The sequence below is a fragment of the Balaenoptera musculus genome, chromosome 1 (genome assembly GCF_009873245.2).
Source record: "Balaenoptera musculus isolate JJ_BM4_2016_0621 chromosome 1, mBalMus1.pri.v3, whole genome shotgun sequence".
Lineage (NCBI taxonomy): Eukaryota > Metazoa > Chordata > Mammalia > Artiodactyla > Balaenopteridae > Balaenoptera > Balaenoptera musculus.
This window is the reverse complement of record NC_045785.1, coordinates 56,219,182-56,244,904: the sequence shown is the minus strand read 5'-3', so window position 1 is coordinate 56,244,904 and position 25,723 is coordinate 56,219,182. Positions and strand designations below refer to the sequence as shown.

The 25,723-nt window shown below is 39.8% G+C and overlaps 1 protein-coding gene across 4 annotated transcripts in view; it reads right to left on the bottom strand.

Moving 5' to 3' along the window:
• The window catches only part of DNAJC6 (DnaJ heat shock protein family (Hsp40) member C6), a 153,777-nt gene that overhangs the window by 24,932 nt on the left and 103,122 nt on the right, over positions 1 to 25,723 (bottom strand). For all 4 annotated transcript variants that reach the window (XM_036826524.1, XM_036826532.1, XM_036826517.1 and 1 more), the window contains 10 exons: positions 22,965 to 23,115; positions 21,952 to 22,001; positions 21,694 to 21,842; positions 12,120 to 12,242; positions 8,000 to 8,133; positions 7,324 to 7,518; positions 6,309 to 6,426; positions 2,096 to 2,175; positions 1,719 to 1,912; positions 1,538 to 1,618 (listed from right to left, as the gene is read on the bottom strand). In XM_036826524.1, the coding sequence (XP_036682419.1) occupies positions 1,538 to 1,618; positions 1,719 to 1,912; positions 2,096 to 2,175; positions 6,309 to 6,426; positions 7,324 to 7,518; positions 8,000 to 8,133; positions 12,120 to 12,242; positions 21,694 to 21,842; positions 21,952 to 22,001; positions 22,965 to 23,115 (1,275 nt within the window). The remainder of the gene's footprint in view (positions 1 to 1,537; positions 1,619 to 1,718; positions 1,913 to 2,095; positions 2,176 to 6,308; positions 6,427 to 7,323; positions 7,519 to 7,999; positions 8,134 to 12,119; positions 12,243 to 21,693; positions 21,843 to 21,951; positions 22,002 to 22,964; positions 23,116 to 25,723) is intronic.

Here is a 25,723-nt window from a genome sequence, read left to right as displayed (position 1 = left end):
TTCTGGGGAAGGAATGGAGAGGCTGGTGAGTGACTTTCCAGGCCCTCCTTGAAACAGATCCCTCTTTCGAACTTTGTTACTTACTGTCAGATGGATCCACGTTCCAAATCAAGTACAGATCCACACCCCTCATCCCCAATTCTGAAATGCGAAAAGCTATGAAAAAGGAAAGCTTTCCCTAAATTGGTGGAAAAATCTGACTGGGACTGACATGAAAGTTATTTATAGTCTTCACTGATTTCACTCAGGGTTATGAGTTATGTTTCACTACAGACATGTTAACGTGTTTGATAACACGTTGTCTGAGATGCCACTGGGGGTGCTAAGCAATATGCAGTTTATGTACCGTATCACCTTTCTAACTTGCAAAAAATTCTGCATTCCTAAACCCATCTGGCTCTGCGGGGTTCAGATAAAAGATTGTGCATGTGTGCTTAACCTATTTTATAGCCTGATAAGAATGATTTCTAAATTACTTACTAAAATAGCAGTGGAGAGTAAAAGTAAAGTTTTCTTAAAAGCCCTTATGTGAGGAAGAAAGATACAGGTGAAACTAAGAGGGGGCTGGGAAATCTACCTGTTACCTAGATTTCACTGGGTTTTCCAATTTTTTAAATGTTATTGGTCCCATTTCTCAGTAGAAAATTCTGAAAGCAAGCCTTCGATTCAAAGGAATGCTATGAATAATTTTTTTATCAAACATGGAAAACTCTGTATAGGCAATGGGAATACTGTCTTATGTTTACATGGCAAAGGAAAGTCAATCAAGAGGATTTTAAGTACATTATCACCAAAGCCAGTTTCCTACCCTTTTCTTAAGAAAGTCCTTACTATGGAATTCTAGATTGAACTTGGCAGTTAACCTCAGCAAACTCTAAAACAAGGATGGCGAATGGGTATAGATCAGAATGCCAATGCTAGTCTACTAATGGTAGCAGTCTGAAGTGTCACATCGGGAAGGATTCTAAACACATCTCCAGGTTTGGCAAAAAAGGATACTGTGATCGAGCCCAATTTCTGCCAAGGTTGTTAAAGCAAGTAGCAGAGATATGTAGGCAAAGTGTTTGCCTTCCCTGTACCAGGGGAAGCTCACCTCTGCCCTGCTAGTGGTTACAGCCCTGGGTGGGGTGGGTGGAGCGGTGTGCCAGATTTTATATTTTTAAGGGCAGGAGATAGAGTCCTTTCTTAATTTCTTTGTGTGTCAGCAGTGTAAAGGGACATCCTAGAAAATATCATGATTATTCATAAATCCAGGAAAGATGTGATCCAAAACACTGCATAGACAGAAAAGATAAAGTTCAGCTTAAAATGGCCTTTTGCATCAATCTAAGAGCATCCATGGAGTTCAAAGTAGGGAAGCTCCTGATTTGGAAAAGGAATGAGCAGGAAGAATGTGAAACAAGGAAGACCCTGGATGGATGACTTCTAAATGCTGCTTTACTTCAGGCTGCTTTGAGGACTAATCCTCTTTATATATAGAAGAACCACGTAACTTAACCACCTAACCATGTAACTTGGAAGAAATGCTTGGAAGTACCTTGCCAACAGAGAGTGGAAAAGAAGCCACCTTGCCCAAAATGTCTGGGGTTGTCTGGAGGGATGTCTATTGGAGCCTGTCCTATAAGACAAAAGACATCAAGGAAACACAGGAAATAAGTCAATGTGATGAATCACACAGAGGCTTTGTCCTGAAAACAAAACCACCAGGTGACTCATACCTCCTAAGACCAGAGTATCTTGATGCTCCTGGTGAGAAGAGAAGAGGATGCTGGGGTTGACATCTTTTGTGCAGTAATGTTCCCATGGGGGGGTTAAATCTATCACTTTGTCGTGGGGCTGTAGTTCTACATCCAGAGTCACCTGAAATAGCTGAGGATATTTTTCTGGTACATCACATGCATCCAACTCAGGCCTAAATAGGGATTTAAAAGAATAAGATCAATGAAAAACAATGCTACATGCCACATGCTACAGCCCTGAAGCACAGGATTTGGGGGGAAGCTGCAGCATGGCACTAATGAGCCTTTAGCACTTGACTCCCAGCATTTCACAGCTGCTTGGATTGAAAAGGGATTTTGGCCCAAGTAGCACTCACTTGGTGAACTTTAAAACTGTTGTGTCCAGTGGAATGAATCCAGTATGAAACTGGAGCTGGAATATCTGAGTGTTGGTCACCTAAAAATACGAGAGAAGCACATTACAATCAGTGAAAAGGGAATCAAATCAAAAGATTATGTTTGGGGGAGTCATACACCATCAACTGTTTCTGTATCTGCGTCTTTGTTTTCTAGGAATATTAAACAACCTCCTCATTTGGAGCTGACCCAGCTTCATTTCTAGCCTCTCCTCTCCACGAACTCTGCCTTGGCAAGCCATTCCTTTATCTGCTAATGCCCTATGTTCTTACACCTTGCCATACTTTGACTCATCCCATTCCTTCTGCCCAGGATGCCCCTGATCCAACCTGATGAACTCATCCTTCAAGGACCACCTTGAAGGGTCACGTCCTCTGTAGGCTTTCTGAACCACCACTGGATAAAACAAACTGCTCCCATTATGACATCTCATCCTACCTCTACAATGGTAGTGGATATTTGTACGTGTGTGAATTTCCCCTGAGCTCCTTAAAGGCAGAGATACAGTTTGACTCTCGTCAATCCTAAACCCCTAGGCAAAGACTGGTACAGAGCATGTACTTAGCAAATATTTAATGAATTAAAATACAATTACTTGCTATGAACATTAGGGTGCATATACTTTTTCGAATTAGTGTTTTCATTTTCTTCAGATAGATACCCAGGAGTGAAATTGCAGGATCATGTGGTATTTCTACTTTTAATTTGGGCGAGGGGGCGGGGGGGACTCCATACTGTTTTCCATATTGGTGTAGCAATTTACATCCCTCCCAACAGTGTACTAGGGTGCCCTTTTCTCCACACCTTTGCCATAATAACACTTGTTATTTCTTGTCTTTTTGACAATAGCCATTCTGATGGGTGTGAGGTGATAACTCATTGTGGTTTTGATTTGCATTTCCCTGATGATTAGTGATGTTGAGCATCTTTGCATGTGTCTGTTGGCCATCTGTATGTCTTCTTTGGGAAAAAAGGCCTATTTAGGTCTTCTGCCCATTTTTAAATTGTGGGGTTTGTTGTTTTTTTTTTAACATTGAGTTCATAGCAGCATTATTCACAACAGCCAAGATATGGAAGCAACCTAAGGGCCCACTGACAGATGAATGGATAAAGAAGATGTAATATATGGTTATTACTCAGCCATAAAAAAGAACGAAATCTTGCCACTTGCAACACCATGCATAGACCTGGAGGGTGTTATACTTAGTGAAGTAAGTCAGACAGAGGTAAATACTGTATGCTTTATTTATATGTGGACTCTGAAAACAAAACAAATGAACAAACATAACAATACAGAAACAGACTCACAGACACATGGAACAAACTAGTGGTTGTCACAGGGGAGAAGGGTGAAATAGGTGAAGGGGATTAAGAGGCACAAATTGCCAGTTATAAAATAAATGTCACCCGTCCATTTTTTAATTGGGTTGTCTGTTTTTTTGATATTGAGCTACCCGAGCTGTTTGTATATTTTGGAGATTTATCCTTTATCCACTGCTTCGTTTGCAAATATTTTCTCCCACTCTGAGGGTTGTCTTTTCATCTTGTTTATGGTTTCCTTTGCTGTGCAAAAGCTTTTAAATTTCATTAGGTCCCATTTGTTCATTTTTGTTTTTATTTTCATTACTCTAGGATGTGGGTCAAAAAAGATCTTGCTGTGGTTTATGTCAAAGAGCGTTTTTCTTACATTTTCCTCTAAGAGTTTTATAGTGTCCAGTCTTACATTTAGGTCTTTAATCCATTTGGAGTTTATTTTTGTGTATGGTGTTAGGGAGTGTTCTAATTTCATTCTTTTACGTGTAGCTGTCCAGTTTTCCCAGCACCACTTATTGAAGAGGTTGTCTTTTCTCCATTGTATATTCTGGCCTCCTTTGTCATAAATTAGGTGACTATATGTCCGTGGATTTGTCCCTGGGCTTTCTATCCTGTACCATTGAACTATATTTCTGTTTTTGAACCTATTTGTAGGGCAGGAATAGAGACGTAGATGTAGTGAACGGACATGTGGACATGGGGGGGAAGGGGAGGGTGAGATGAATTGGGAGACTGGGTTTAACATAAATACACTACATGTGTAAAATAGACAGCTAGTGGGAACCTGCTATATAGCACAGGGAGCTCAGCTCGGTGCTCTGTGATGACCTAGATGGGTGGGATGGTGGGGGTGGGAGGGAGGTCCAAGAGGGAGGGGATGAAACTAACACAACACTGTAAAGCAATTTTACTCCAATAAAAAATAAATAAGTCACAAGGATGTAATGTATAGTACAGGGAATACAGTCAATATTTTATAATAACTCTGTATGGTGTGCAATCTATAAAAATAATGAATCACTATGTTGTACACTTGAAACTAATGTAACATTTTAAGTCAACTGTACTTTAATAAATAAAAATTTTTTTAAATGCAATTACTTGTAGCGTTATTTGTGATATCCAAACAGTGGCAATAACGTAAATGTTCATCAAATGATGAAGAGATTAATAAAAGCTATATAACCATACAATGGAATATTATCTGGGTATATAAAGAAGTACTGATATATGCGACAACATGGATGAACCTTGAAAACATTAGGCTAAGTGAAAGAAGCCAGTCACAAAAGACCACACATTGTATGATGCCATTTATATGAAATGTCCAAAATAGGCAAATCCACAGAAACAGAAAGTAGATTCCTGGTTGCCTAGGGAACGGAGGAGGAGGAATGGACAGTGGCTAAGAGGTGTAGAGTTTCTTTTGTGGGTGTTGAAAATGTTTGGCAATTAGTGGTGCTGCACAACTCTTTGAAAATACTAAAAATAACTGTACTGTACACTTCAAAAGGGTGAATTTTATGTTATGTAAATTTTATCTCAATTTAAAAATTGAAAAAGTATAATTACTTAATCCCACATCCTCAATAGAAATATCTCCTCACCCCGATCCAAATAGGGCACTATAAAAAAGGCACAAGTTTCTAAAGAGCAAGGTTTGCTCTTTAGTTCTTGGGCTTCCACGTTCTGGCAAAACCATCTGGGCAAGTCAAAACCTCTGAGGCTTAGTTTCTTCCCCTGTAAAATGAAGGCAATGAGCATAAGTAATCTTTTTTTTTTTTTTTGCAGTTTTCTTTTTTTTATTGAAGTATAGTTGATTTACAATGTTGTGTCAGTTTCTGCTGCACAGCAAAGTGATTCAGTTATACATCTATATACATTCTTTTTTATATTCTTTTCCATTATGGTTTATCACAGGATATTGAACATAGTTCCCTGTGCTATACAGTAGGACCTTGTTGTTTATCCATTCTATATATAATAGTTTGCTTCTGCTAATCCCAAACTCCCAATCCATCCCTCCCCCACCCCCCTCCCCCTTGGCAACCACAAGTCTGTTTGCTATGTCTGTGAGTCTATTTCTGTTTCGTAGATAAGTTCATTTGTGTCATATTTTAGATTCCATATATAAGTAATATCATATGGTATTTGTCTTTCTCTTCCTGGCTTACTTCATTTAGTATGATCATCTCTAAGTTCATCCATGTTGCTGCAAATGGCATTATTTCATTCTTTTTTATGGCTGAGTAGTATTCCATTTTATATATATATATATATAAAATCGAATTTTTATATATATATTTATATATACATATATACACCACATTTTCTTTTCCTTTTTCTTTTTTTTTTTTTTCTCTCTGCATTGGGTCTTCGTTGCTGTGCACGGGCTTTCTCTAGTTGCAGCAAGAGTGGGGGCTACTCTTCGTTGCAGTGCGCGGGCTTCTCATTTGCAGTGGCTTCTCTTGTTGCGGAGCACAGGCTCTAGGTGTGCAGGCTTCAGTAGCCGTGGCACGCGGGCTCAGTAGTTGTGGCATGTGGGCCCTAGAGCGCAGGCTCAGTAGTTGTAGTGCACAGGCTTAGTTGCTCTGCAGCATGTGGGATCTTCCCAGACCAGGGATCGAACCCATGTCCCCTGCATTGGCAGGGGGAGTCTTAACCACTGTGCCACCAGGGAAGTCCCTATACCACATTTTCTTTATCCATATCTGTCAATGGACACTTAGGTTGTTTCCAAAGGTAATCTTTAAATGTTTTTTCTGATTCTAAAACCAGAAGTCACTCAAGCCCAAAGTGATGTACACTCCTATTAAAGGATCAGCTGAGCTTATGTCATAATTCTTTCTGAAACCATACCTTAGCCTGTAGCCGGCTTCCAATGGTTGACCTCAAGTGATACATGGAAACAACCACATCTCCTTGCACAGTGATGCTCAAGGGAATGAAGATTTTTCCATCTTGGACACGGTATTCTCTTTAAACAGAGACAAAAGCATACACTGAAAGAGAGTCTAATTTGGCAAAATAACACAGGTAGACAGGCACAGTCTTCTGTGGCTCTGGCCAAGGGTTTGCCCAGGCCTGAACCCAGGAACCATTTCTTATGTTAAGCAAAGTCAGGAGCACAGCCAGTGCCAACTGGATGCAAATTGGTTCTGCCACAGGATGCCGCTGGTCTTATGCCAGATCTGCTCTCTCCATCCCATCCTGATTTCTAGATAAATCAATTGCCCATTAGCAGAAATCGTTTTCCCCAAAAACATGTAGCCCTGATGTATTTACCTTTCCCTAACTGTAAATTTATGATAAAAACAGAGAGAGAACAAATAAGTCCAACTGAGATCAATATAGAAACAGCAGTGAGATGCTCTGTGAGTATCTCGTATACCAATTTTGAAATTCAATCTATTTCAAATTAATTTCATTTTCTGTTATCATCCAGTCCCTTCTTCCATATCTCCCACCACCTCCCACTGGCACTTGCTCTTTACTATAGATTCTATAACTTTTTAATTATATAACCATCTACCTAGTTGCTCACCTAGAAACCTCATTCATTCCTGATTCTTCCATTACCATCACCAATTCTTATCAAAGTCATCTCCTTCTTAAATGTCCAGGTCTTCTGCGCTACACCACTGTCTTAACCCTCATTATAGCTCATGTTAGTCTCTTAGTTTGTATCACCATTTGAAGGGGGGCTATGGCATCCCTTGATTTAATTGTGCTTTTCTATGATTACCACCTATACTGAACATTTTTTAAAATATCAGCCATTTCATAATGTAGTCCTCAAAGGAAGAACAGGATCCAACTTACACAGGAATGGAGCAGTTCACAAGAAGAAATGAAGAAAAGTATCATGACTTACTTCATTCGTTCGAAATCTGCACAAGTTGTATATATTTTGGTTTCTCCAATCAGTACATCACAGTAAGGGCGACATCCATTTCTCTGTTTGTTGAAAAAAGGAACTGGACTGACAGTGATCGACTTAATGGTGAGAGGCTTGAAGTGAGGGCGGTAGGGTTTGTCTGCTAGGAGGTCACACATGTAGCCCAGGTACCTAAAACACAAGACAGACATTCTGTTGGTGCCGACCACAGCAGAAGAAATAAGCAATTTGCTATAAAGTTTGTTCTTATAAATTATTAACCTACAATAAAAATTTACTGTGTTAATTCTTTAAACATTAACTGGCAAGAGAGAATGCTGCCAATAATTTAGGAAAGCTTTTATCTAGTGACACTGCTGTACTTCCCCCCGAAGAGCTGATAAAGGGGTATTTATTAAATGAAAAAGCTTATGGGCGTTTTACACTAGCTCAATATTTGATCTAGCAGATTAAATTTATCAGTTAAGGGCTAGCTTTAGGAAAAAAAAAAATCAGAATTTATCATCAGATGCAGTTTAAATAAGAGAAAGAAGAAACTGTGCCCAAAGAGAAGACAATACATCAATTATCTAAAAAGGTTTTTTCCCTTTTTTTGGGGACATGATACAAATTTGACCATGTCTGCGCCAACCCTGCATCTAGCTGACTTTACCTCCTGTGGGATGGCGAAAGTCCGATTCCTGGTCGCTTTGCGTAGAGTAACCGAACGGCTGGGCCAGGAGTAGAGTAGAGATTACAGAAAATGAACATAGCGCCAACCAGGATTGATGATGCGGCCCGTCCATCCTAGCAAAGAAAACGTATAAACCTGTCATAAACATGGATCGGTCAGGCACCCAACACTGAGAGCGGCTGTACTTGCAATTAAAAGAAAGAGGCTAAGCGTGGGGAGTCTGGGCGTCGGGTGTGGCGGAGAGAAATCTTAACTAGAGGTGCCTGTCAGTTCAAAATTGTTCACTTGAAAACCCAGATCTGTCCCAGCTATTTAAATCACAAAGCAGCAAGGGAAGACTGATTCTTAGGATACAATTGACTCTCTGCTAACCTAAGAAACCCAGCAATATAAATTTGATTTGTACATATTTACTGAAAAATAATCTAGTCTTCAAAGTAACGTTGGGCTTGTAGGATCAGAACTAACAGTTGAGGTCTCTCAGTTTAGGCTGAAGGTAAAGAGTTCTCAGGTTAGGCAAATACTGCTTTTTGGAATATGCGATGTGTGTATTTTACCCAAAGTTATGTTCCTAGATTGATATAAAATAAAGAAGCTTCACCTGATTCAACCGCACTCAGTAAAGGAATGCAAGCGATAACATTCCTGACAGATGGTGAGCAGCTTCTTCTAGAATACTTTAAGTGACAAGGAGCATCCTGCTTCTGGACGAACTGCACAAAGTTCTTCCTTATACTGAATATGCTGAGCTGCAGTCTCTTCCACTCAACAATCCCCATTCTTCCTTCTCTCAGGACAAAGTGTAAACCTACTCCTTTCTCCCTGGGACAACCCTTCACGTATCTGAAATACTCTCCCTTTCCATCAGCTTTTCTATTTTACAGGTTGAAAACACACCCAATCTGTGATAATTTTATGTCTCAACTCGATTGGACTAAGAGATGCCCAAAGAGCTGGTAAAACATTATTTCTGGGTGTGTCTGTGAGGGCGTTTCTGGAAGAGATCAGCATTTGAATCAGTAGACTGAGTAGAGATTCACTCTCACCAAAGTGGGCTGGCATCATCCAACCTGTTGAGGGTCCAAATAGAACAAAAAGGCAAGGAAGGGAGAATTCTCTTTGTCTTCTTGAGCTGGGACCTCCATCTTCTCCCTGTTCTTGGACATCGGAGCTCTTGGTTTTCAGACCTACATCAGCGGCCCCCTTGGTTCTCAGGGCTTCAAACATGGACTAAATGTTACCACTGGCTTTCCTGGTTCTCCATCTTGCAGGAGGCAGACTGTGGGACTTCTAGGCCTCCAGAATCACTTGAGCCAATTCCTATAATAAATCTCCTCTTACATATGTATCTCTACACATATCCTGTCAGTTCTGCTTCTCTGGAGAACCCTGACTACTACCCAATCCCTTCAATTCTTCCTCATTTGATGTTCCATTTTAAGAGACATCATCATTCAGTGGACTTCCTCTTAACAGACTCCAGTTTTAAAACAACAGCCTTAAATGTGCTGCCCAGATGTGAAATGCAAGATATAAGATGTGCTCTGACCAAACTAGAGAGGAAATATCATCTTCCTTAGTGTGGTAAGAACACTATGCTTTTATTAACATAACCCCAGGCTAAACTAGTTTAAATGTAAGCTAAATCACACCATAAGCTCTTATTGATCTTTCTAGCCACTAAAACTGTTAGTTCTTTTTCAAATGATGTGTTAATAGACAAATACACTTAATCTTTTAGAACCAGAATTCAGGACTTTACATTTATCCTGTGTTTAATTTCACATTGGTAGTTTCTATTAAATGACCAATCTGAGAAAACTGATAAGCTTGCCTCCACATTTTCAAAGCTGTCAATAAAAGGGCAACCAAATGCAACCTTCTCCTGGGAGGATGCTGATCTGTTAGTCACCTATCTTTGGAAGCAATATTCAGCCAACATTTGTCCAAATGTATAAAAATTTAGCCCAAATTTCTCCATCTTGAATATAAGAAATGGGGAAATATCTCGCAGGAATCCAATAAACTATCTCTACTAATCTATTAGTCTTGTTCCGAAAGTTCAGTTGGTTTGATATGTGTGTTCATAATGAATCGATGTGGACTCCTTTTTTCTATGAGTTTAAAATCATCTGTGCACAAATTGTGTTAGAATTTCACCTTGAATTGCCATCAGGATCACCAGCCTGTAACTTTCCAGGATCAACCTCTTCCATCTTTTGGAAAAAAATCTCCTCTCCTTGCTTGACTGGCACTCTTCTTCCTGTTTCCTCATATTGCATAAGGAACCCAAAATTGCTTTTCCAAGTGCTTTTAGCATTCTGTCACATAATTTAAGTCTAGAGAGTGGATTATTTTTAAGTACTGTGACGCTCTTTTACTATCTCCCTACCTCTCAGCTTTGTCTTAATTATCAGTGTTACTCCCTTTCTAGCTTGACATCTGTTCCCCCGATGAAGGAAGAGAATAAAGGACTTAAGATTATACCGTGTGCCTCAAGCATTTGTTGTTGTCCTTATTCCAAGGACAGTTTTTTTTAAAAAGACATTTTTCTCAATCTTAATTCTTTTTAGAATTTAGTCTTCCTGACACTCTTTTAACAGGCTCATGGCTCTTAGATATGTGTTCCATCCTTTTATCGGCCATGCAGGTCTTTTTTAAAGTTTTCTTAGTTTTTTTAATTAAAAGATGAATATATGCTTATTTTTAATAAAACAGCAGTATATATAGGATAAAAATAAATGCTCCCACCTCCAGCTGCAATTCCACTTCCAAAGACTTGGTGCAGACTTCCAACTCATGCATGTCCTTTTTCAGTAAGCCTAGAGAGCAGGCTATAGGGTCTTCACTCTTTGTATGTCTCTTCTTTTTTCTTCTTCATTGGGTTTTTATTTGTTATGATTGTATCATTAGAACTGGGAGCCTCTGGTCTCTCTCGAGCCATCTTCTCTTACAAAGCTGCCAGACCTAGGCTCGCTGAACTTTTAGAAAGTTCTCGAGTGAAGAAAAAAATCACCAAAGTACCTAAAGGCTGCTTAGTCTCTAAAAATAATCTGTCCTTTATACAATCTGTTCTGTCTCTGAAAGGAAAACCCTTTGGCCTTTCACATTAAACTCCTATGAAACACCAAGTGTTTTTCTTTTATTACCAAGAATTTGGGGATGTGAAATGGAAAGAAGAAAAAATCTCAGCTTTCATCCCTCTTTTAGCCAACTGGTTCTCAAGAAAGAGGGGGAAAATCATCAACTAAGATTATAGCAAAAAATACACCTTGAAGTTTATAGAAGCAATGAGTAGTTCTAGTATTTATGCTCAGATTTCATTTGTGTGCTCATTTCTTCATATATCCAATCGCTTATTCAAATCTTTCATACCTGGGATTCCAAAGTAAAAAAGGCACAGTTCTTGCCCACAGGTTGCTCACAGTCTAGTGGGGAAACAGGTGGGCCACCAGATTATGATGATGCAGTATATTAAATGCTTAAATCCAAAGACGTTTAGATATACAGGTCGAATGTCCACATTGTCAAAAAAGATTTTACCTAAAGTTGAGTTTTAAACAATAGGCAAGAGCCCTCCAGAGGAAGAGTTGGGGAAAGGGACTCTGGGAAGTCAGTGGTCAGAAAAATCATCAGTCCCACTGGGAATTGCTATAAAATAGTCAATTTATGTGACTACTCATAAGGGCATAGATGGCTTTTTATTTCATTTTTATTCAAACATAAAGGTAAGAAAAGAATATTCCAGTGTGCTTATGTCAGTTCTATTCACCCAAAACTCAATGGCATTTTTGCCTATGCACCCACAGCTCTTGTTTCTATCTCTTTTATAATAGTTAGCACATTCCAGAGGCCCTGTATTATGTGGGTTGTATACATATCTGCCTCACCCACTGGTATTCGAGCTTTAAGGCAAAAATAATAAGTTTTCCCCTCATTTTATATCCCTCACATCACCTAATTCCTAAGTGGGTTCTTAAGAAATGCTTATTCAACTTAAGCATTACCTGTTCACCAGTCTGTGTAAGGTCATTTGTATTTGACCAAACCAAACCAGCACAAATGATAGCCACAACAGCAACAAGAAAAGGTTACTCACCAAGCAATGGACAACACAGACGTTTTTGGGGTTCTGTAGTAGCCAGTTATACATATTCCGACACACAGCAAAGAGGTTGTGCAGACTGGGGGCCTGCCTGATGGGCCAACTGCATTCTGAGACCTAAAGGAACACAGCGGAAGGAAATGAATTCGCCAAGCGACTTCCTCTCCATGGGCAGGGAGCACACCAAACGACTTCTGGAAGTGATACTACATTCTCTTTTAATACAGCAGAAAGAGTTGGGAACAGGGTCCAAACACCGAAAGAAGAGTTTAATCCTGCAACTTTTTTTAATTTAAAAATTCTGTTTCGGTAAACATATTTTGAAATATTGGGTTGGCCAAAAAGTTCGTCCGGTTTTTTTTAATATTGGGTTGGCCAAAAAGTTCCTTCGTGTTTTTGTGAGTGCTTACGGAAAAACCCGAACGAACTTTTTGGCCAACCCAAAACATTTTAAATTAAACTAGATGATTTAACATACATATTTCGATTTTTAAAGGTTCCAATATTTGGATTTCAAAGGTTCAATGTTCCACTGAATTTAATTTCTATTTAGTATAAAATGTTTTGACTTGCCTACTAGATGCTTAATTATAGGATTACATTATAAATCCTGCACTATCTCTAATTTTATCCAAGATGATAAAAGTGAAAACACGAAAAAGTGCTGCTGAATAAGCCAAAGACAGGTTTTTTCAAGGGTCTTATTTCTTCCTCTTTTAATGAGGGAACCCACAACTTCATGGGGGCAACCTCTAGCATTTTCATTCATCTAACACACGTTCATTTTAACACATTATAGGATATCAGCTATGTTCCCAGAATTCTGCTTGGCTCTGATCTGTACAACAGTCATATAAGACAGGTACTAATATGATCTCTATTTTGCAGATAAGAAAACTGACTCTCAGAGGTTGTCTTGTCTAACGCCACACTGCTGGTCAGTACCAGCATTGCAACCCAGGTCTTCTGAGTATAAGTCACTTTGCTACAACAGTATACTGGCTGAGAGTATCATTTGCCTCAAAATTCTAGGCATGAGCCTCAATCGATTAGGTATTTATTAATTTAACAGTAAGGAAAAACTTAGGCAAACTTCATGACCTCTCTAAGCCTTTCTCCATAAAATGTCATGAATGATACCTACCTACCTGCCTCATAGGGTTGTGGCTACTACATGAGAATGTATTTCAAGGGCTTAGCTCAGTATCTGACATACACAAAGTGATCAATTAATACTGGCTATCATTACTATTATTATTATTATTATTTTATCAGGTAACTGTCAGTGCAAAGCCCTAAGGTCAGATAGAGCTAGCTATGTTTGGAAAAAATGAATGAAACCCTATATGGCAAAATCATAGACTGAAGGGTCAGATCATACCAGGCCTTGTTAAGAACTGAGAGAAGTATTTAAGAAGGGGAGTGACTCTCAGATCTGCATTTTCCAAAGACCTCTCAAGGTCCAGTATGGAGAACAGATATAGATGACACAAGACAAAAGTCAGAGAGAACAGTCAGGTGGCTATATTAGGAATCTAAGTAAGAAATGATGGTGGCTTAGGCTAGATGAGTGGCAGTGGGACACACAAAGACTTGAGGGATTCAAAGAATAGGGAGGAAGTGGAATGCCTGTACAAGACTCAGGGATTGATCACAGGGTGGCAGTGCATGAGTGTGGAGGGGTAAGTGGAGGGGGAGGAGTCAAGGATGACTGCTAGGTTTTCAGCCTGAATGGCTGGATAAAAGGATAAAAGGATTGCAGGTGCCACTGGCTGATACAGGGAATTCTGGAGAAAACAACAGGCTTTTATACAGATGGTGTCATCAGGAAGTGCTCTGCAACACTAACACCACTGGTCTAAGAAAATCCAAACGTCCCAAATTCTTTACATTTAGGAGTGGGGAGAGAGAAGCAGGAATAATCTGTTTGGTTTATGCTTTTCTAGCAACTAGATAATAACTAGTCAAAATATAAGTGGGAAATTATCTGTGGTCTCTAGAGCTGACACCTGAAAGCAAACACATGGAGTTTCTCTCTGTGGCTGCCAAAAACCCCCTTCTTTTTGGTTAATTTGTAATTTTTTTCCTACAAAATGATTGTGGGTAGTGTCAGGGGACCTTCCAGGATATTAATTTTCCTAGACCTTTGAGAATGACAGGTATAGTTTATTAAACAAAGTGGATGAAATGCCTAACAAAGCTACCAAACAATCCAGGGTGACCCAGTATTGGGCCTCTGTCGATTTAAACTCCATAACAGGGCTTCCCTGGTGACGCAGTGGTTGAGAGTCCGCCTGCCAATGCAGGGGACACGGGTTCGAGCCCTGGTCCAGGAGGATCTCACATGCCGCGGAGCAACTAAGCCTGTCTGCCACAACTACTGAGCCTGTGCTCTAGACCCCGTGAGCCACAAGTACTAAGCCCGCATGCCGCAACTACTGAAGCCCATGCACCTAGAGCCCATGCTCCAGAACGGGAGAGGCCACTGCAATGAGAAGCCCACGCACCACAACAAAGAGTAGCCCCCACTCGCCACAACTAGAGAAAGCCCACGCACAGCAACAAAGACCCAACACAGCCAAAAATAAATAAATAAAATAAATAAATTAAAAAATAAAAAATAAAAAAAAATAAACTCCATAACAGATTGCCCCTTTCACCCAACATGATTTGGGTCTATTTCTGGCCCATTCTTTATCCTCAAATAGATTCCCCATTGACAAGTTCTCAAGGAATGGAAATAATACATTGATTAAAAACAGAATAGTTGGGAAGAAAAATTTTGCCATCAGAGGAATTACAAAATGTACATTTATATAAGCTGCTTCCTGCCTGTGATGTTTTTCCTTCCCTTGGTAAATTTCTATTCATACTCCAAAGCCGAAGTTCAAGTGTTCTCTTGTCTCTGACAGTTTCTCTAACACCCACAGGCAGAAGTGCTTAGTCATCTTAGTCATCTTTGTCCATTTTCATCTGTTATAGCTTTCACCAGTAGAGCAAAATGGTGAAGCCACAGTTGGGTTTTCACCTTAGCTTTACCACTGACTACCTGATTCACCTTAGACAAGTTGCTAACCTCTCCAAGCCTCAATTCTCTTGTATGTAAAATAAAAATGGTGGTGAGAATTAAGGAGCACAATGTAAACACAGTAAGTGCCAGCTTATTGTATTCAAATTAACTGTTTATGTCTGTCTCCCCCTCTAGACACTAAGCTCCATGAGAAGAGAGACCATTTTTCATTTTTGTAACCCAAGTCCAGAGTCCGCGTGCTGGTCCAATGGCAGGCAGTCAGTAGGTATTTGCTGAGTGAATCAATGAGTGAAAGAACGAAGGAATGAACCCTATTTGGCAATCTCTTCTTATAATAAGATTTGTCTTTGTCTACATGTAAAATATCTTGAGGAAGGAACTGATTTTGTTGTTTTTTTAGATTGTGACCGTGTAAAAGTGTAGGAAATTTGTTTTCTCAGGCAGTGTTTTTAAACCTTTTAGAAACTGTATGTCACTCCTACAAACACTAAATGTCAATATCTATGAGTCTCAGCTGAAAGCTGGCTAAATTGTTCTTAGCACAATAGGCTAATTGTTCAGAATCATTAAACCAATCAAGTAAATAATATTAATTTAAAGTACTGCATAATTACATATTTACTTGATATATAATTATACTCCATTAAGCAAACATACAATTAGAATTTTTTAAAAGCATGTGCTCTGTCTAAAGGGGAAGAACATTTAAGGCATAAACAAAATCAAAAAAATTTTTTAAACGAATTCAATCCCTGCAAGCGATTTTTGTAGCTCTGTGAGGTTCACAGCTTCATGCAATAAGCACGATCCTTGGGCAGGTGACACTTCACGATGCTGCCTCCGGTCTCTCTGAAGCCCTCTCGGAGCTGTAGAGCATCAGAAAACGCCATATGGGTTACAGGCTGCCATGATACCGCCCAGTGGGAAAGGAGGGCAGAACAGCACCAGGGCTGGATGCCATTTGGTTTTCATCTTTCCGTCTCCCCAAGCACGAGAGGAGACGACAGAAGCATCCCATTTGCTGAGCGTAAGAGCAAAAGGGGCTATGGAGAATCAGACTGAAGAGCCATATCCAGTGTCTTAAGAATCTGACACCATTTTTGGAGGACAGGAGTACTTCAGGCAATAATTTATTTGGCATTTTATTATTGTGAATGGTAATTATAGCTTCCACTTACTGAACGCTTACTCTAAGCCAGACATTGCTATCAAATGAATTCCTTACAGCAAACATACAGAAACATTTTCTGTTTGTGAGATAGGAATCCTTATTGTCATCTCCATTTTATACGGGAGAAAACTGAGTTTTAGATGAGGTGAAGTAACTTAACCCAAGAAGAGGAACAGCTGAGATGCGAATCTAGGATAATTTTTAAAATTCAAAATTTGTGCATATTATATGAACTTCACCTCAATAAAAAATAATAATAAAAATTTGTATACTGTCTGATGATTATTAACTACAATTCCATCTTACATTTGTGAGATAGTTATGGGATCAAGTGATGGCTATTTTTTTACCACAGTTAATAAGACATTCAATTCACTGAAGGCTGCAGAACTAGAATGTGGGGCTTCCTGGTCCTCTGGCTCCCAGGCCAGGGATTTTTTTTCTGCCCCATTATTTCCTGTCCCTACACTGATGCACAGTGGCAGAGGACAGATGAATATAATCTATAAAGTCACTCCGCTATGGTCAACTCCCTTCACCAACCAGCAAACCAGAGCAGGAACAACTGGGAGCTACGGTGACCTGTTTGATGAATTCTGGAAGGAAAAAGGAAAAAAAAAATGTGACCTTCAAACAATCCTTTAAGAAACCCAAGTTGATCATATATTTTCCTAAAATTAAGTTCTTTGCAAAGAGGAAGAAATTCTACAAGATTATGCAGTTTAGAAATAGTCGAAATAAAAGAAGATTCTAAAAGAACCAGCTGGGTTTACCTTTTCAATGCTACTAACTGGCCTCCTTCAGCATACCCCTTCCTGGTTAGACAGAGGAAGGAGGCTCAAGTGGCACTGGAAGAGCATTTTCAGAATGTAAGAACTTTAGGGCAGGCTAGACTTGGTGGCCATTCATCCGCTTTTCCATTTATTGTCAACAGCAACACCAAGAAATGTGTAAAGCAGTAGTTCCTGACATTCTAGGGCAGAGCTATAAAACCTTCTGTGCAGAAATGGAACCAGTGCACACACACATACACACAGAGTAAATGGCTATAGTGTTTATTTGGGGGATGATGAACAAGGTTTGGGTATAGATACTGGTGATGGTTACAGAATACTGTGAGTGAATTTAATGCTGCTGAATTGTACACTTACAAATGCTTAAAATGGTATGTTTATGTTATGTGTATTTTACCACAATAAAGAAAAAATAGGAGTGAAAACAGATGGTTAAACTCTCTGAAGCCCATGCATGGATCGAAATATACAGTGGATCCATGTCTTTTAAACTCAGATTAGAACATCTGGCTTAGATGATGCATCTCATTGGTCTACAGGACTTCACTGTCAACATCAGGACGTTTATTTCCTCAAGGTGGATACTGGCTAAGAAGAGTCAAAACACTGACATTCAATATCTCCTCTGCAGTCCTGAATACGTATTCTAGCACTCTGAATGAAGGGCTATCTGCCATGTTTTGTTTTGAGTCAAATCCTCTGCTAAAATTGAAACTAAACACAGAGTCCTATTTTAACATTCTGCTACATATGCAAATACTAAGAAATTGCTATTTAATTATTTCATATGATTCCCGTCAACCCATGTGGTTTCTAAGCCTAAAAGTGAATCAAAATACTGAATGATGCCCCTCAGCAAAGTAAAATCTTCCTGGAAACAGCCTGTCTCTGTCACCACCATCTTTATCTCCAAACACACGTCACATAATAAAAAGGTAAAATGACTGAGTTCAGGGTTCAAGGCATAGACACAGTTGGACTCCTGTGAGTCTATAAATAAAACCAGTCTTGTGTTTGGTCTTTTCCAACAGTGGTATTTATAGAAGCCTTGGCCATCTACATTTATTAAAATAAGATTTAACTGCAGACCTAGCACTCCACTGGTCTGGAAGGAGGAGAAAATGATTTCGGGCCTCCAGGACTGGAAGATGAGAACCAAGAACACTTTTCTAAGTCACGCAACAGTGGGATGCAAATAAATTTGCTGTGTTAGTGCTGGGAAGAGAAAGGACTCAGAACTTGAAAAGAGATGTAGCCACATCAAAAACAGAGCTAAGATGAAAATACTAAGGCTGTGGGACTGTCCTTCTAAGATGCAACTGAGGGTTGAGGGAGCTAGGTCAGAGGGTCCTCTTCCAGTCCGCAGAGTTCTGGGACTATCTATAAAGGACTAAAGGTGCAGTGCAATCCTGCATTTTAGGGGAAAGAACTGGAAAAGCCTTGTGGCATGTGGAAATCCTCCCCTTAGCGAAATTTGGCAAACAAAGAAGGGGTGGGGGTGTGGCATGCGTGGCCTTTCAGGGAGTGGGAGCAGCTCATGCAAAGAGACGGTGCGTCTCCCCTGGTGGGAGCATGGTTCTCAGGCAGTGAAGAACCGTGAAAGATGAGCTAGAGAGGCACAGAGGCCAGAGCATGCAGAGCCTGGTAAGACACAGACTACAATCTGCATGGAGAAGAAATAACCCCACCGCCTTCACCTAGACAAGACTCATGCGTCAAGGTCCAGCTCTCACTGTTGTCTCCCTTCACTAAACTCCCTCAGTAGGTACTGTAAATATTATTGTCTTTAGAACATCCTGACTTCTCTCTCCAACTAGGCTTTAGTGCCTTGAGAATAAGAATCAAATTTTTTTAGTTAATTAATTAATTAATTTTATTTTTGGCTGCATTGGGTCTTTGTTGCTGTGCACGGGCTTTCTCTAGTTGTGGCGAGCAGGGGCTACTCTTTGTTGCGGTGCGCAGGTTTCTCATTGCGGTGGCTTCTCTTGTTGCAGAGCATAGGCTCTAGGCGTGCGGGCTTCAGTAGATGCAGCACACGGGCTTCAGCAGTTGCGGAATGTGGGCTCAGTAGTTGCGGCACATGGGCTCTAGGGCGCGCGGGCTTCAGTAGCTGTGGCGCGCGGGCTCAGTAGTTGTGGCTTGCGGGCTATAGAGCGCAGCCTCAGTAGTTGCGATATACGGGCTTAGTTGTTCCATGGCAATATACGGGCTTAGTTGTTCCACGGCATGTGGGATCTTCCCAGACCAGGGATCGAACCCATGTTCCCTGCACTGGCAGGGGGATTCGTAACCACTGTACCACCAGGGAAGTTCCAAGAATCAAATTTTTATTTGATATCTATGTGTTCAACAATTCTTGGCACATTCATTCTTCTGAGAGACATTTCTTAGCCATGCCAGGCACCGTTCCAGGTAGCAAATAAAATAAACGTGTTCCCTGCTCTTCTAGGGCAAGTGAGAGCAGTCTGGGGCAGATGTTCCATATGCAATTCCTGGTTTCTTTGGTAAGACTGTTAAGTCTGGTCACAAAATATGTAGTTACACTAATTGATGCCTTTCTTTAAATATCTTTATAAAAGAGCTTGCTTTTATAAATCATACATACATATAAGAGATACCTTTATATGCATGAATGCTTCTATAATGATATTATATCTTTATTTACTTCCAGAGGGAAAATTTTTCAGATTATCACAAATATTTCAAGATTAAGTAAAATTTCTATGAAATATTATACAGGATGTTCCATGGTCCTTCAGTTATGAAAATGATGGCACTATGTGTATCACTCAGTCACTTTGCTGTAGAGCAGAGATTGGCACAGCACTGTAAATCAACTATGCTTCAGTGAAAAACAAATCAGAAAAAAAGAAAGACAGAAAGAGAATGATGGCACTGAGTCTCCAAACAAGAAAAAATCAATTCAAAATAGTTGCATCTGAATTAGAAATAAAATAGCTACCCACATTTTTGTTGGATGCTAATTCACTTGTTCTGAATTAGGTAATAGATGGAATAAGAGGTGGAAGGGCAGTTAACTACAGGGAAGATTAAAGAGCTGCATTTAAAATCTCCGTTACAGAATGGGAATTTGGACGAAACCACTTGAGAATGGTTTTATCAGTGCTTCTCAGAGAGTGGCTCCCAGGGCAACAGTAGAAGTAGCACCCAGGAAGTTGTTAGCAATGCAGATTCTCACCACACCCCTCTGCTGAACCAGAAGTGCCAGGCCCAGGTGTTTAACAAGCCCTCTAGGACATTCTGATGTACACTGAAGTTTGAGAACCACTGGGTTACCTCTTGCCTATTTTGGAAACACTCTGGGAAAAGAGAATCCTTCACAGAATTCTCCCTTATCTTACGGAACATTAGGGCAGGAAGTGGTCTAAGAGAGCATACAGACTCTCTTCTAGTTTTTACTGATCAGGAAACTGACACCCAGAGATTATTAATAGCAACTAAAATTTGGAGCAAAATGTGTTCTGGCATCAAAGCTGAGATCCTCGATACAGAGTACACACAACCAGCTATCATTTTGCATATTTGAAATCAAGTTTCACTTTTAAAGGGTCCAATGTGTAAAACCCCTTTCTATTTATTAATAAATCCAGATGTAGCTGAAGAACCAATCATATCTAAAGGCTAAGTCAAGATTTTTGAAAATGTTCCTGAGAGAGAAAAAGCCTGATTTTAGTGAGTAAATCAAGAATTCAGTGGCCAGAAATATCAGGCTTAACATCAGATTCAAACCAAAGCCAGCTCTCACAGCTCCTTAACTAGCCTGAAACTAGAACTATTTCTCTGCCTAGTTCTAAAAGCTCCTTAAGAGGATAATCCAGGTTTCCAGGTAATACTGTCAGCCCAGAGTAATGGCTAAGAACACATGCCTGTAGTCTTGGGCAAGTTACCTTATCTCTCTGTGCCTCAGTTTCTCCATCTGCTTCAGAGGACCGTTGAGAGAATTAATGAGATATTGCATGTAAAGTTCCTGGCACACTGTAAATGCTCTAAAAATGTTGCTACTGCTCTCACTGCTATAAATATTAGCAATAGTATCACCAAACCTACAGTGTGGACTGTTTATGTGCTATACCTCACTTATGAAACACATACCTTTACCAAATGTCAGAAAGCTATTTCCATTAATATTGGTGTGCTTCTACTGGTTTAGCCACACTGCCTCATCGTGATGCCAAAGCAGCAATAAGGAAGGGTGAAAGGCATCATCAGTGCTCCAGCATAAGGGTCTCCAACTGCCCTACGCAGCAGTCAATCTCCACTGAGCCTCATAGCAACGTGCCCTAACAACTGAGCAACCAGCCACAGCTGATTTGAGGCCCTCAATTAGATGGTACCTTATTGACAGAGAAACTTTCCTACAAATATCCTCACCCAAGGAAAAGCTTCAGAATATCTCGTAACAGCCTAATAAAAATTATGTGGATAGAGAAGTGTACAGAGTATATAGTTTTTCTGCTCCATGTGCTTAAAGGCAAAGGCTTTGAGGATAGTTCTTAAGGGGGAAAATACCGTTATGTCTTCAACCTTGTGATCAGGGCTAAAATTCCTTACCCTGCTATGAAACTTGGCAGTTCGATAAGACTTGGGCGACAGATTGTACACCGTGTAGTGGTCAAGATGTCTGGAATCCAAAAAGCTTCGAATGTCATCAACCTGATTTCTGAATCCTATGTCAACACTGTCCAGAGGAAAGGACATCACTGGAAGAAGGGTCACACAGAAAAAAAATAGGTTAAACAGGTCCGCTGTCATGATGGGCAGCCATTGAAAGCTGAGCTATTGGGCAGTTAATAAACATGAGAAACTTACCAATAATTCTGGAGGTAACATAAGTGAAGTCTAAATCTCCCTTCGTGTAGCTAAAAGCAAGACAGGAAAGGGCACTCATTAAAATGATCCAAATATCCCACGATTTCTCTCTCTCAATCACTTGCACATCATGACCTGGGACATTTCCATCCAGTAGCTATATTCTGACTTCCCTTCAGGCCTTCCCCCTAACAAGGAAGCACTGTTGACAGAAGACAGCCCACACTCTCAGGAGCACACATCTACCACTCCAAACAGGGCATGCAGCTAGGGGTAGAAGGAAGTGATGGAGAAAGAACAAAGGACCCTTTTTTTGCCTACCAGGTGCTAGTTGGGGATTGAAGGTAAAGGATACAATTACTGTTGAAAAAAATTAAAATGTTGATTAATATGTTGGACTTCACATTTGAATTTCTGATTTAAATAAAACCACATATTTTAACTTAAAGTGACCCTAGAACTTTCTAATTCCTAAGAATAAAAAAAGAATTCATATGGCCTGCTTATAAAAGTTTCATACAGTAGAAGGGTAGAAACTTCTCCCAGTAAATAAATTTTAAAGGGCTATTAAGATACGAAAACAAAATTCTGTTTTGATTACAATCCATAAGTATTGCTTATTTGGATTGCATGTGCATTATTGTCTCATTTAATTCTCAAACCACCTAAAGACATAAATCTTACCAGGGTATCAAAGTAAAGCTCAGAGAGGTTAATTAATTTGCCTTAGGTTAACAAGGGCAGATACTGCATTAGAATTCAGGATGCTGGATTTGAAAGCCAGGGATGGCAACCACTGTCCTCTAATGTACCAAGGAGCCGAGTCCTCCCAGCCTATGCCTGTAGCTTCCGAAGGACTCAACTTTGCGGCTTCAATGGCGTTCCTAGTCAATCAGATCCCATGCAGTTGCATCACAAAATTGATAGTCTTTGAGCCAGACAAGCAGTTGGCAGGTAAGCAGATCCTTTGGGGGCACGGAGTCCATTAACTTAATGGGGAAGGACGCACATACCTGGTAACAGATTGTATAACTCTGGAAGACGTGTCTTTGAGGGTGTCTTTCAAGTTGTCCTTTAGGTTACTAAAGAGCCTCCCTGCACCTCCTTTCACCATGTCAAAGAGACCTCCCCCATAGCTGGGCTCCATGTCTGGAGACGAGGCACCTGCCAGTGAAAATCAGAAAAAGAGGTAATAGCACAGACTACACAGGAAACCAATCCCTCTTTGTTCCTGAAACATACGCAGACCGTCTTTGGGAGTCTGGGACAGATATTCCTGCAAGCTATGTCATGCTTCCAGAACTTACTGACTCTGGGTTATAGACAGCAGTACTGCTGGTCCTCAGAGGAGACCAAGGAAAGCCCCTCACCAAGTTCCAGAACAGAAACCTCCAGAGCTGCACATTCAATACTGTAACCACATGTGCCAACTGAGCGCTGGAAATGTGGTTAGTCTGAATTGAGACGTGCTGTGAGTATCAAAGTGTCAAAGTGCAAAAAAATGTAAAATATCTCATACACTATTTTTTATAATGATTACATTTAAAATGATAATATTCTGGATATACTGAATTAAATAGATTATACTATTAAATTAATTTCACCTGTTCTTTTTTACTTTTTTAATGTGGAGACTAGAAAATTTTAAATTGTATATGTGGCCTGCATTGTACTTCTTTCAGGCAGTGCTGAGGGAGAGCAGCAGTCAGCTGAGAAGTGAGTCCAGGGGCCTCCTCTGGCCTTCGATGGAGTTAACTGTGTTAGAAGACTCCTTCTATGGCTATCTCGCAAAGTAATAGTTCACTTCCATCCTGGGAAAGTATTTTCTGAAGGGCCTTTATAACAGCTTTTAAGCTTGAGTATGCATAGCGGTTACTGGTGTTATTTGTCAAGTATGTCAGGTTCTCCTCCCTGACAGTTTCATAAAATTGTACTTTCTGGCTCTTTGTGACTGGCTCTAGTCCAGAGCCTCTCAACCTTGGCACTATTGACCTTGGGGCCAAATACTTCTTTGCTGTATGTGTGTTGTGGTGGCTGGCGGGGGGAGGGGGTGGATTGTCCTGTGCATTGTAGGGCGTTTAGCAGCATCTATGACCTCTGGTGACTAGGTAGCACCCCCCCCTTCTCCAGCTATGACAGCCAAAATGTCCCTAGACGTTGGCAAAATTAGCCCTGTTTGAAAACCAGCGCTCTCGTTTATAATATGTGAGTGGAAATGTTGTATGTCTCTCTCAGTCTGGAGCATTTAACTGTTAGGGTGAGATTATCCATAGTTCTCATTCCCATATATTCTCTCTCTCTCTCTCTCTCTCTCCATAGCAACCCGCAAGGTCTGAGATTGTGGCTAGTCTGTCCAGGACTCCTGGCGCCCAGAGTAAAGAGCTTGTGGCAGAGCTCTCAGCTGACCCTTGATGAATATGTACCATGAATGAGGAATAACCCTTTATTATTAGAAGCTACCCCATTCCCATTTTAGGACTGTTCATTACCATAACATAACTTAGCTTATAAAGATTGATACAGGAAGGAAGTAGGAATCTGTGTAGAGGAAGCTAATGTAAACAACAGCCAGGGAGGCTGTACAGACTGGCAGTCAAGAGCATAAGTCACTCTTACCTGGGTTCTGGCAGGAAGAAAGATTCCTGACTGTAAAACAGGGATCAAAAATAATGCCTACTTCATAGGGAAACATAAAATGAGTGTATCTTAAGCACAGTACCTACTACATTTAGGTGTTAATAGATTGCAGCTATACTATTATTATGCCACACCCTGAAATTCCTATGTTGATGATATTTTTTAATCTTTGTTCACTTTTCAACTCTTTGATGACAAAGGGCAAGAATGACATCTCTTCTTTTTAGAAAATTGCAGTATTTGTTCTATACTTCAAAATATGTTAGGAGGATAGATCCCTGGATCTCAGGTACAGTAGAACACAGGAACCTATTTAGCTTACAAGAGCAAACCTCTATAACTTTGACTCTGTTGCTGAATAAGCTTCCTTCTGTGCTTTCCTCAGGACAAGGGGGGTGCATATCTATGTTCCAACCAGATCAGTTATTTTAAGTGACAGGTAGATGCATGCATGTGGACAATGGCTAAATGTGTTTGTGGAAAGTCTGGAGAGAAAATTTAAAAGCAAACAAACTAAAGAAGATGGATCTCACGTTAAGTGTTCTTACAAAACAAAACCAGAAAAAAAACCCAAAAAACAAGCCACACAAAAGAACACAAGAAACTTTTTGGACATTGTGATAGTATGATGAGTATATGCATATGTCTAAACTCATCAAGATGTATACATTAAATGTGTGTGATTTTTATATACCAGTTATACCTCAATAAAGCTAAAAAATTAATTGCAGAAAAAGGAAAGCTGGAGGAGGAATTTGTAGATTAAAATGTCTTAAAAGATAAATCAATAAAGTATAATGCATGGAACTTAATCCAAAGAAACTATAAAAAGTTAATGACATGGGCAATTGGAATTTGAACAATTAACTGGGTATTTGATGTTAAGGATTTATTGTTAATTTTAGGTGTACTAATTATACTGTAGTTATGTTACATATAGTCTTTATCTTTTAGAATACTGAAACATTTATACATTTTAAAAAACTGCAATGTTTAACATTTAAAAAAATAAACAGAGAATAATAAAAAATACTCATGTAATTAGAACCTGAATTGCTAACGCTTATATAGCACTTACTATTTGCTAGGTATTATTCTAAACATTTTACCTATGCTCACTCATTTCACCCTCACA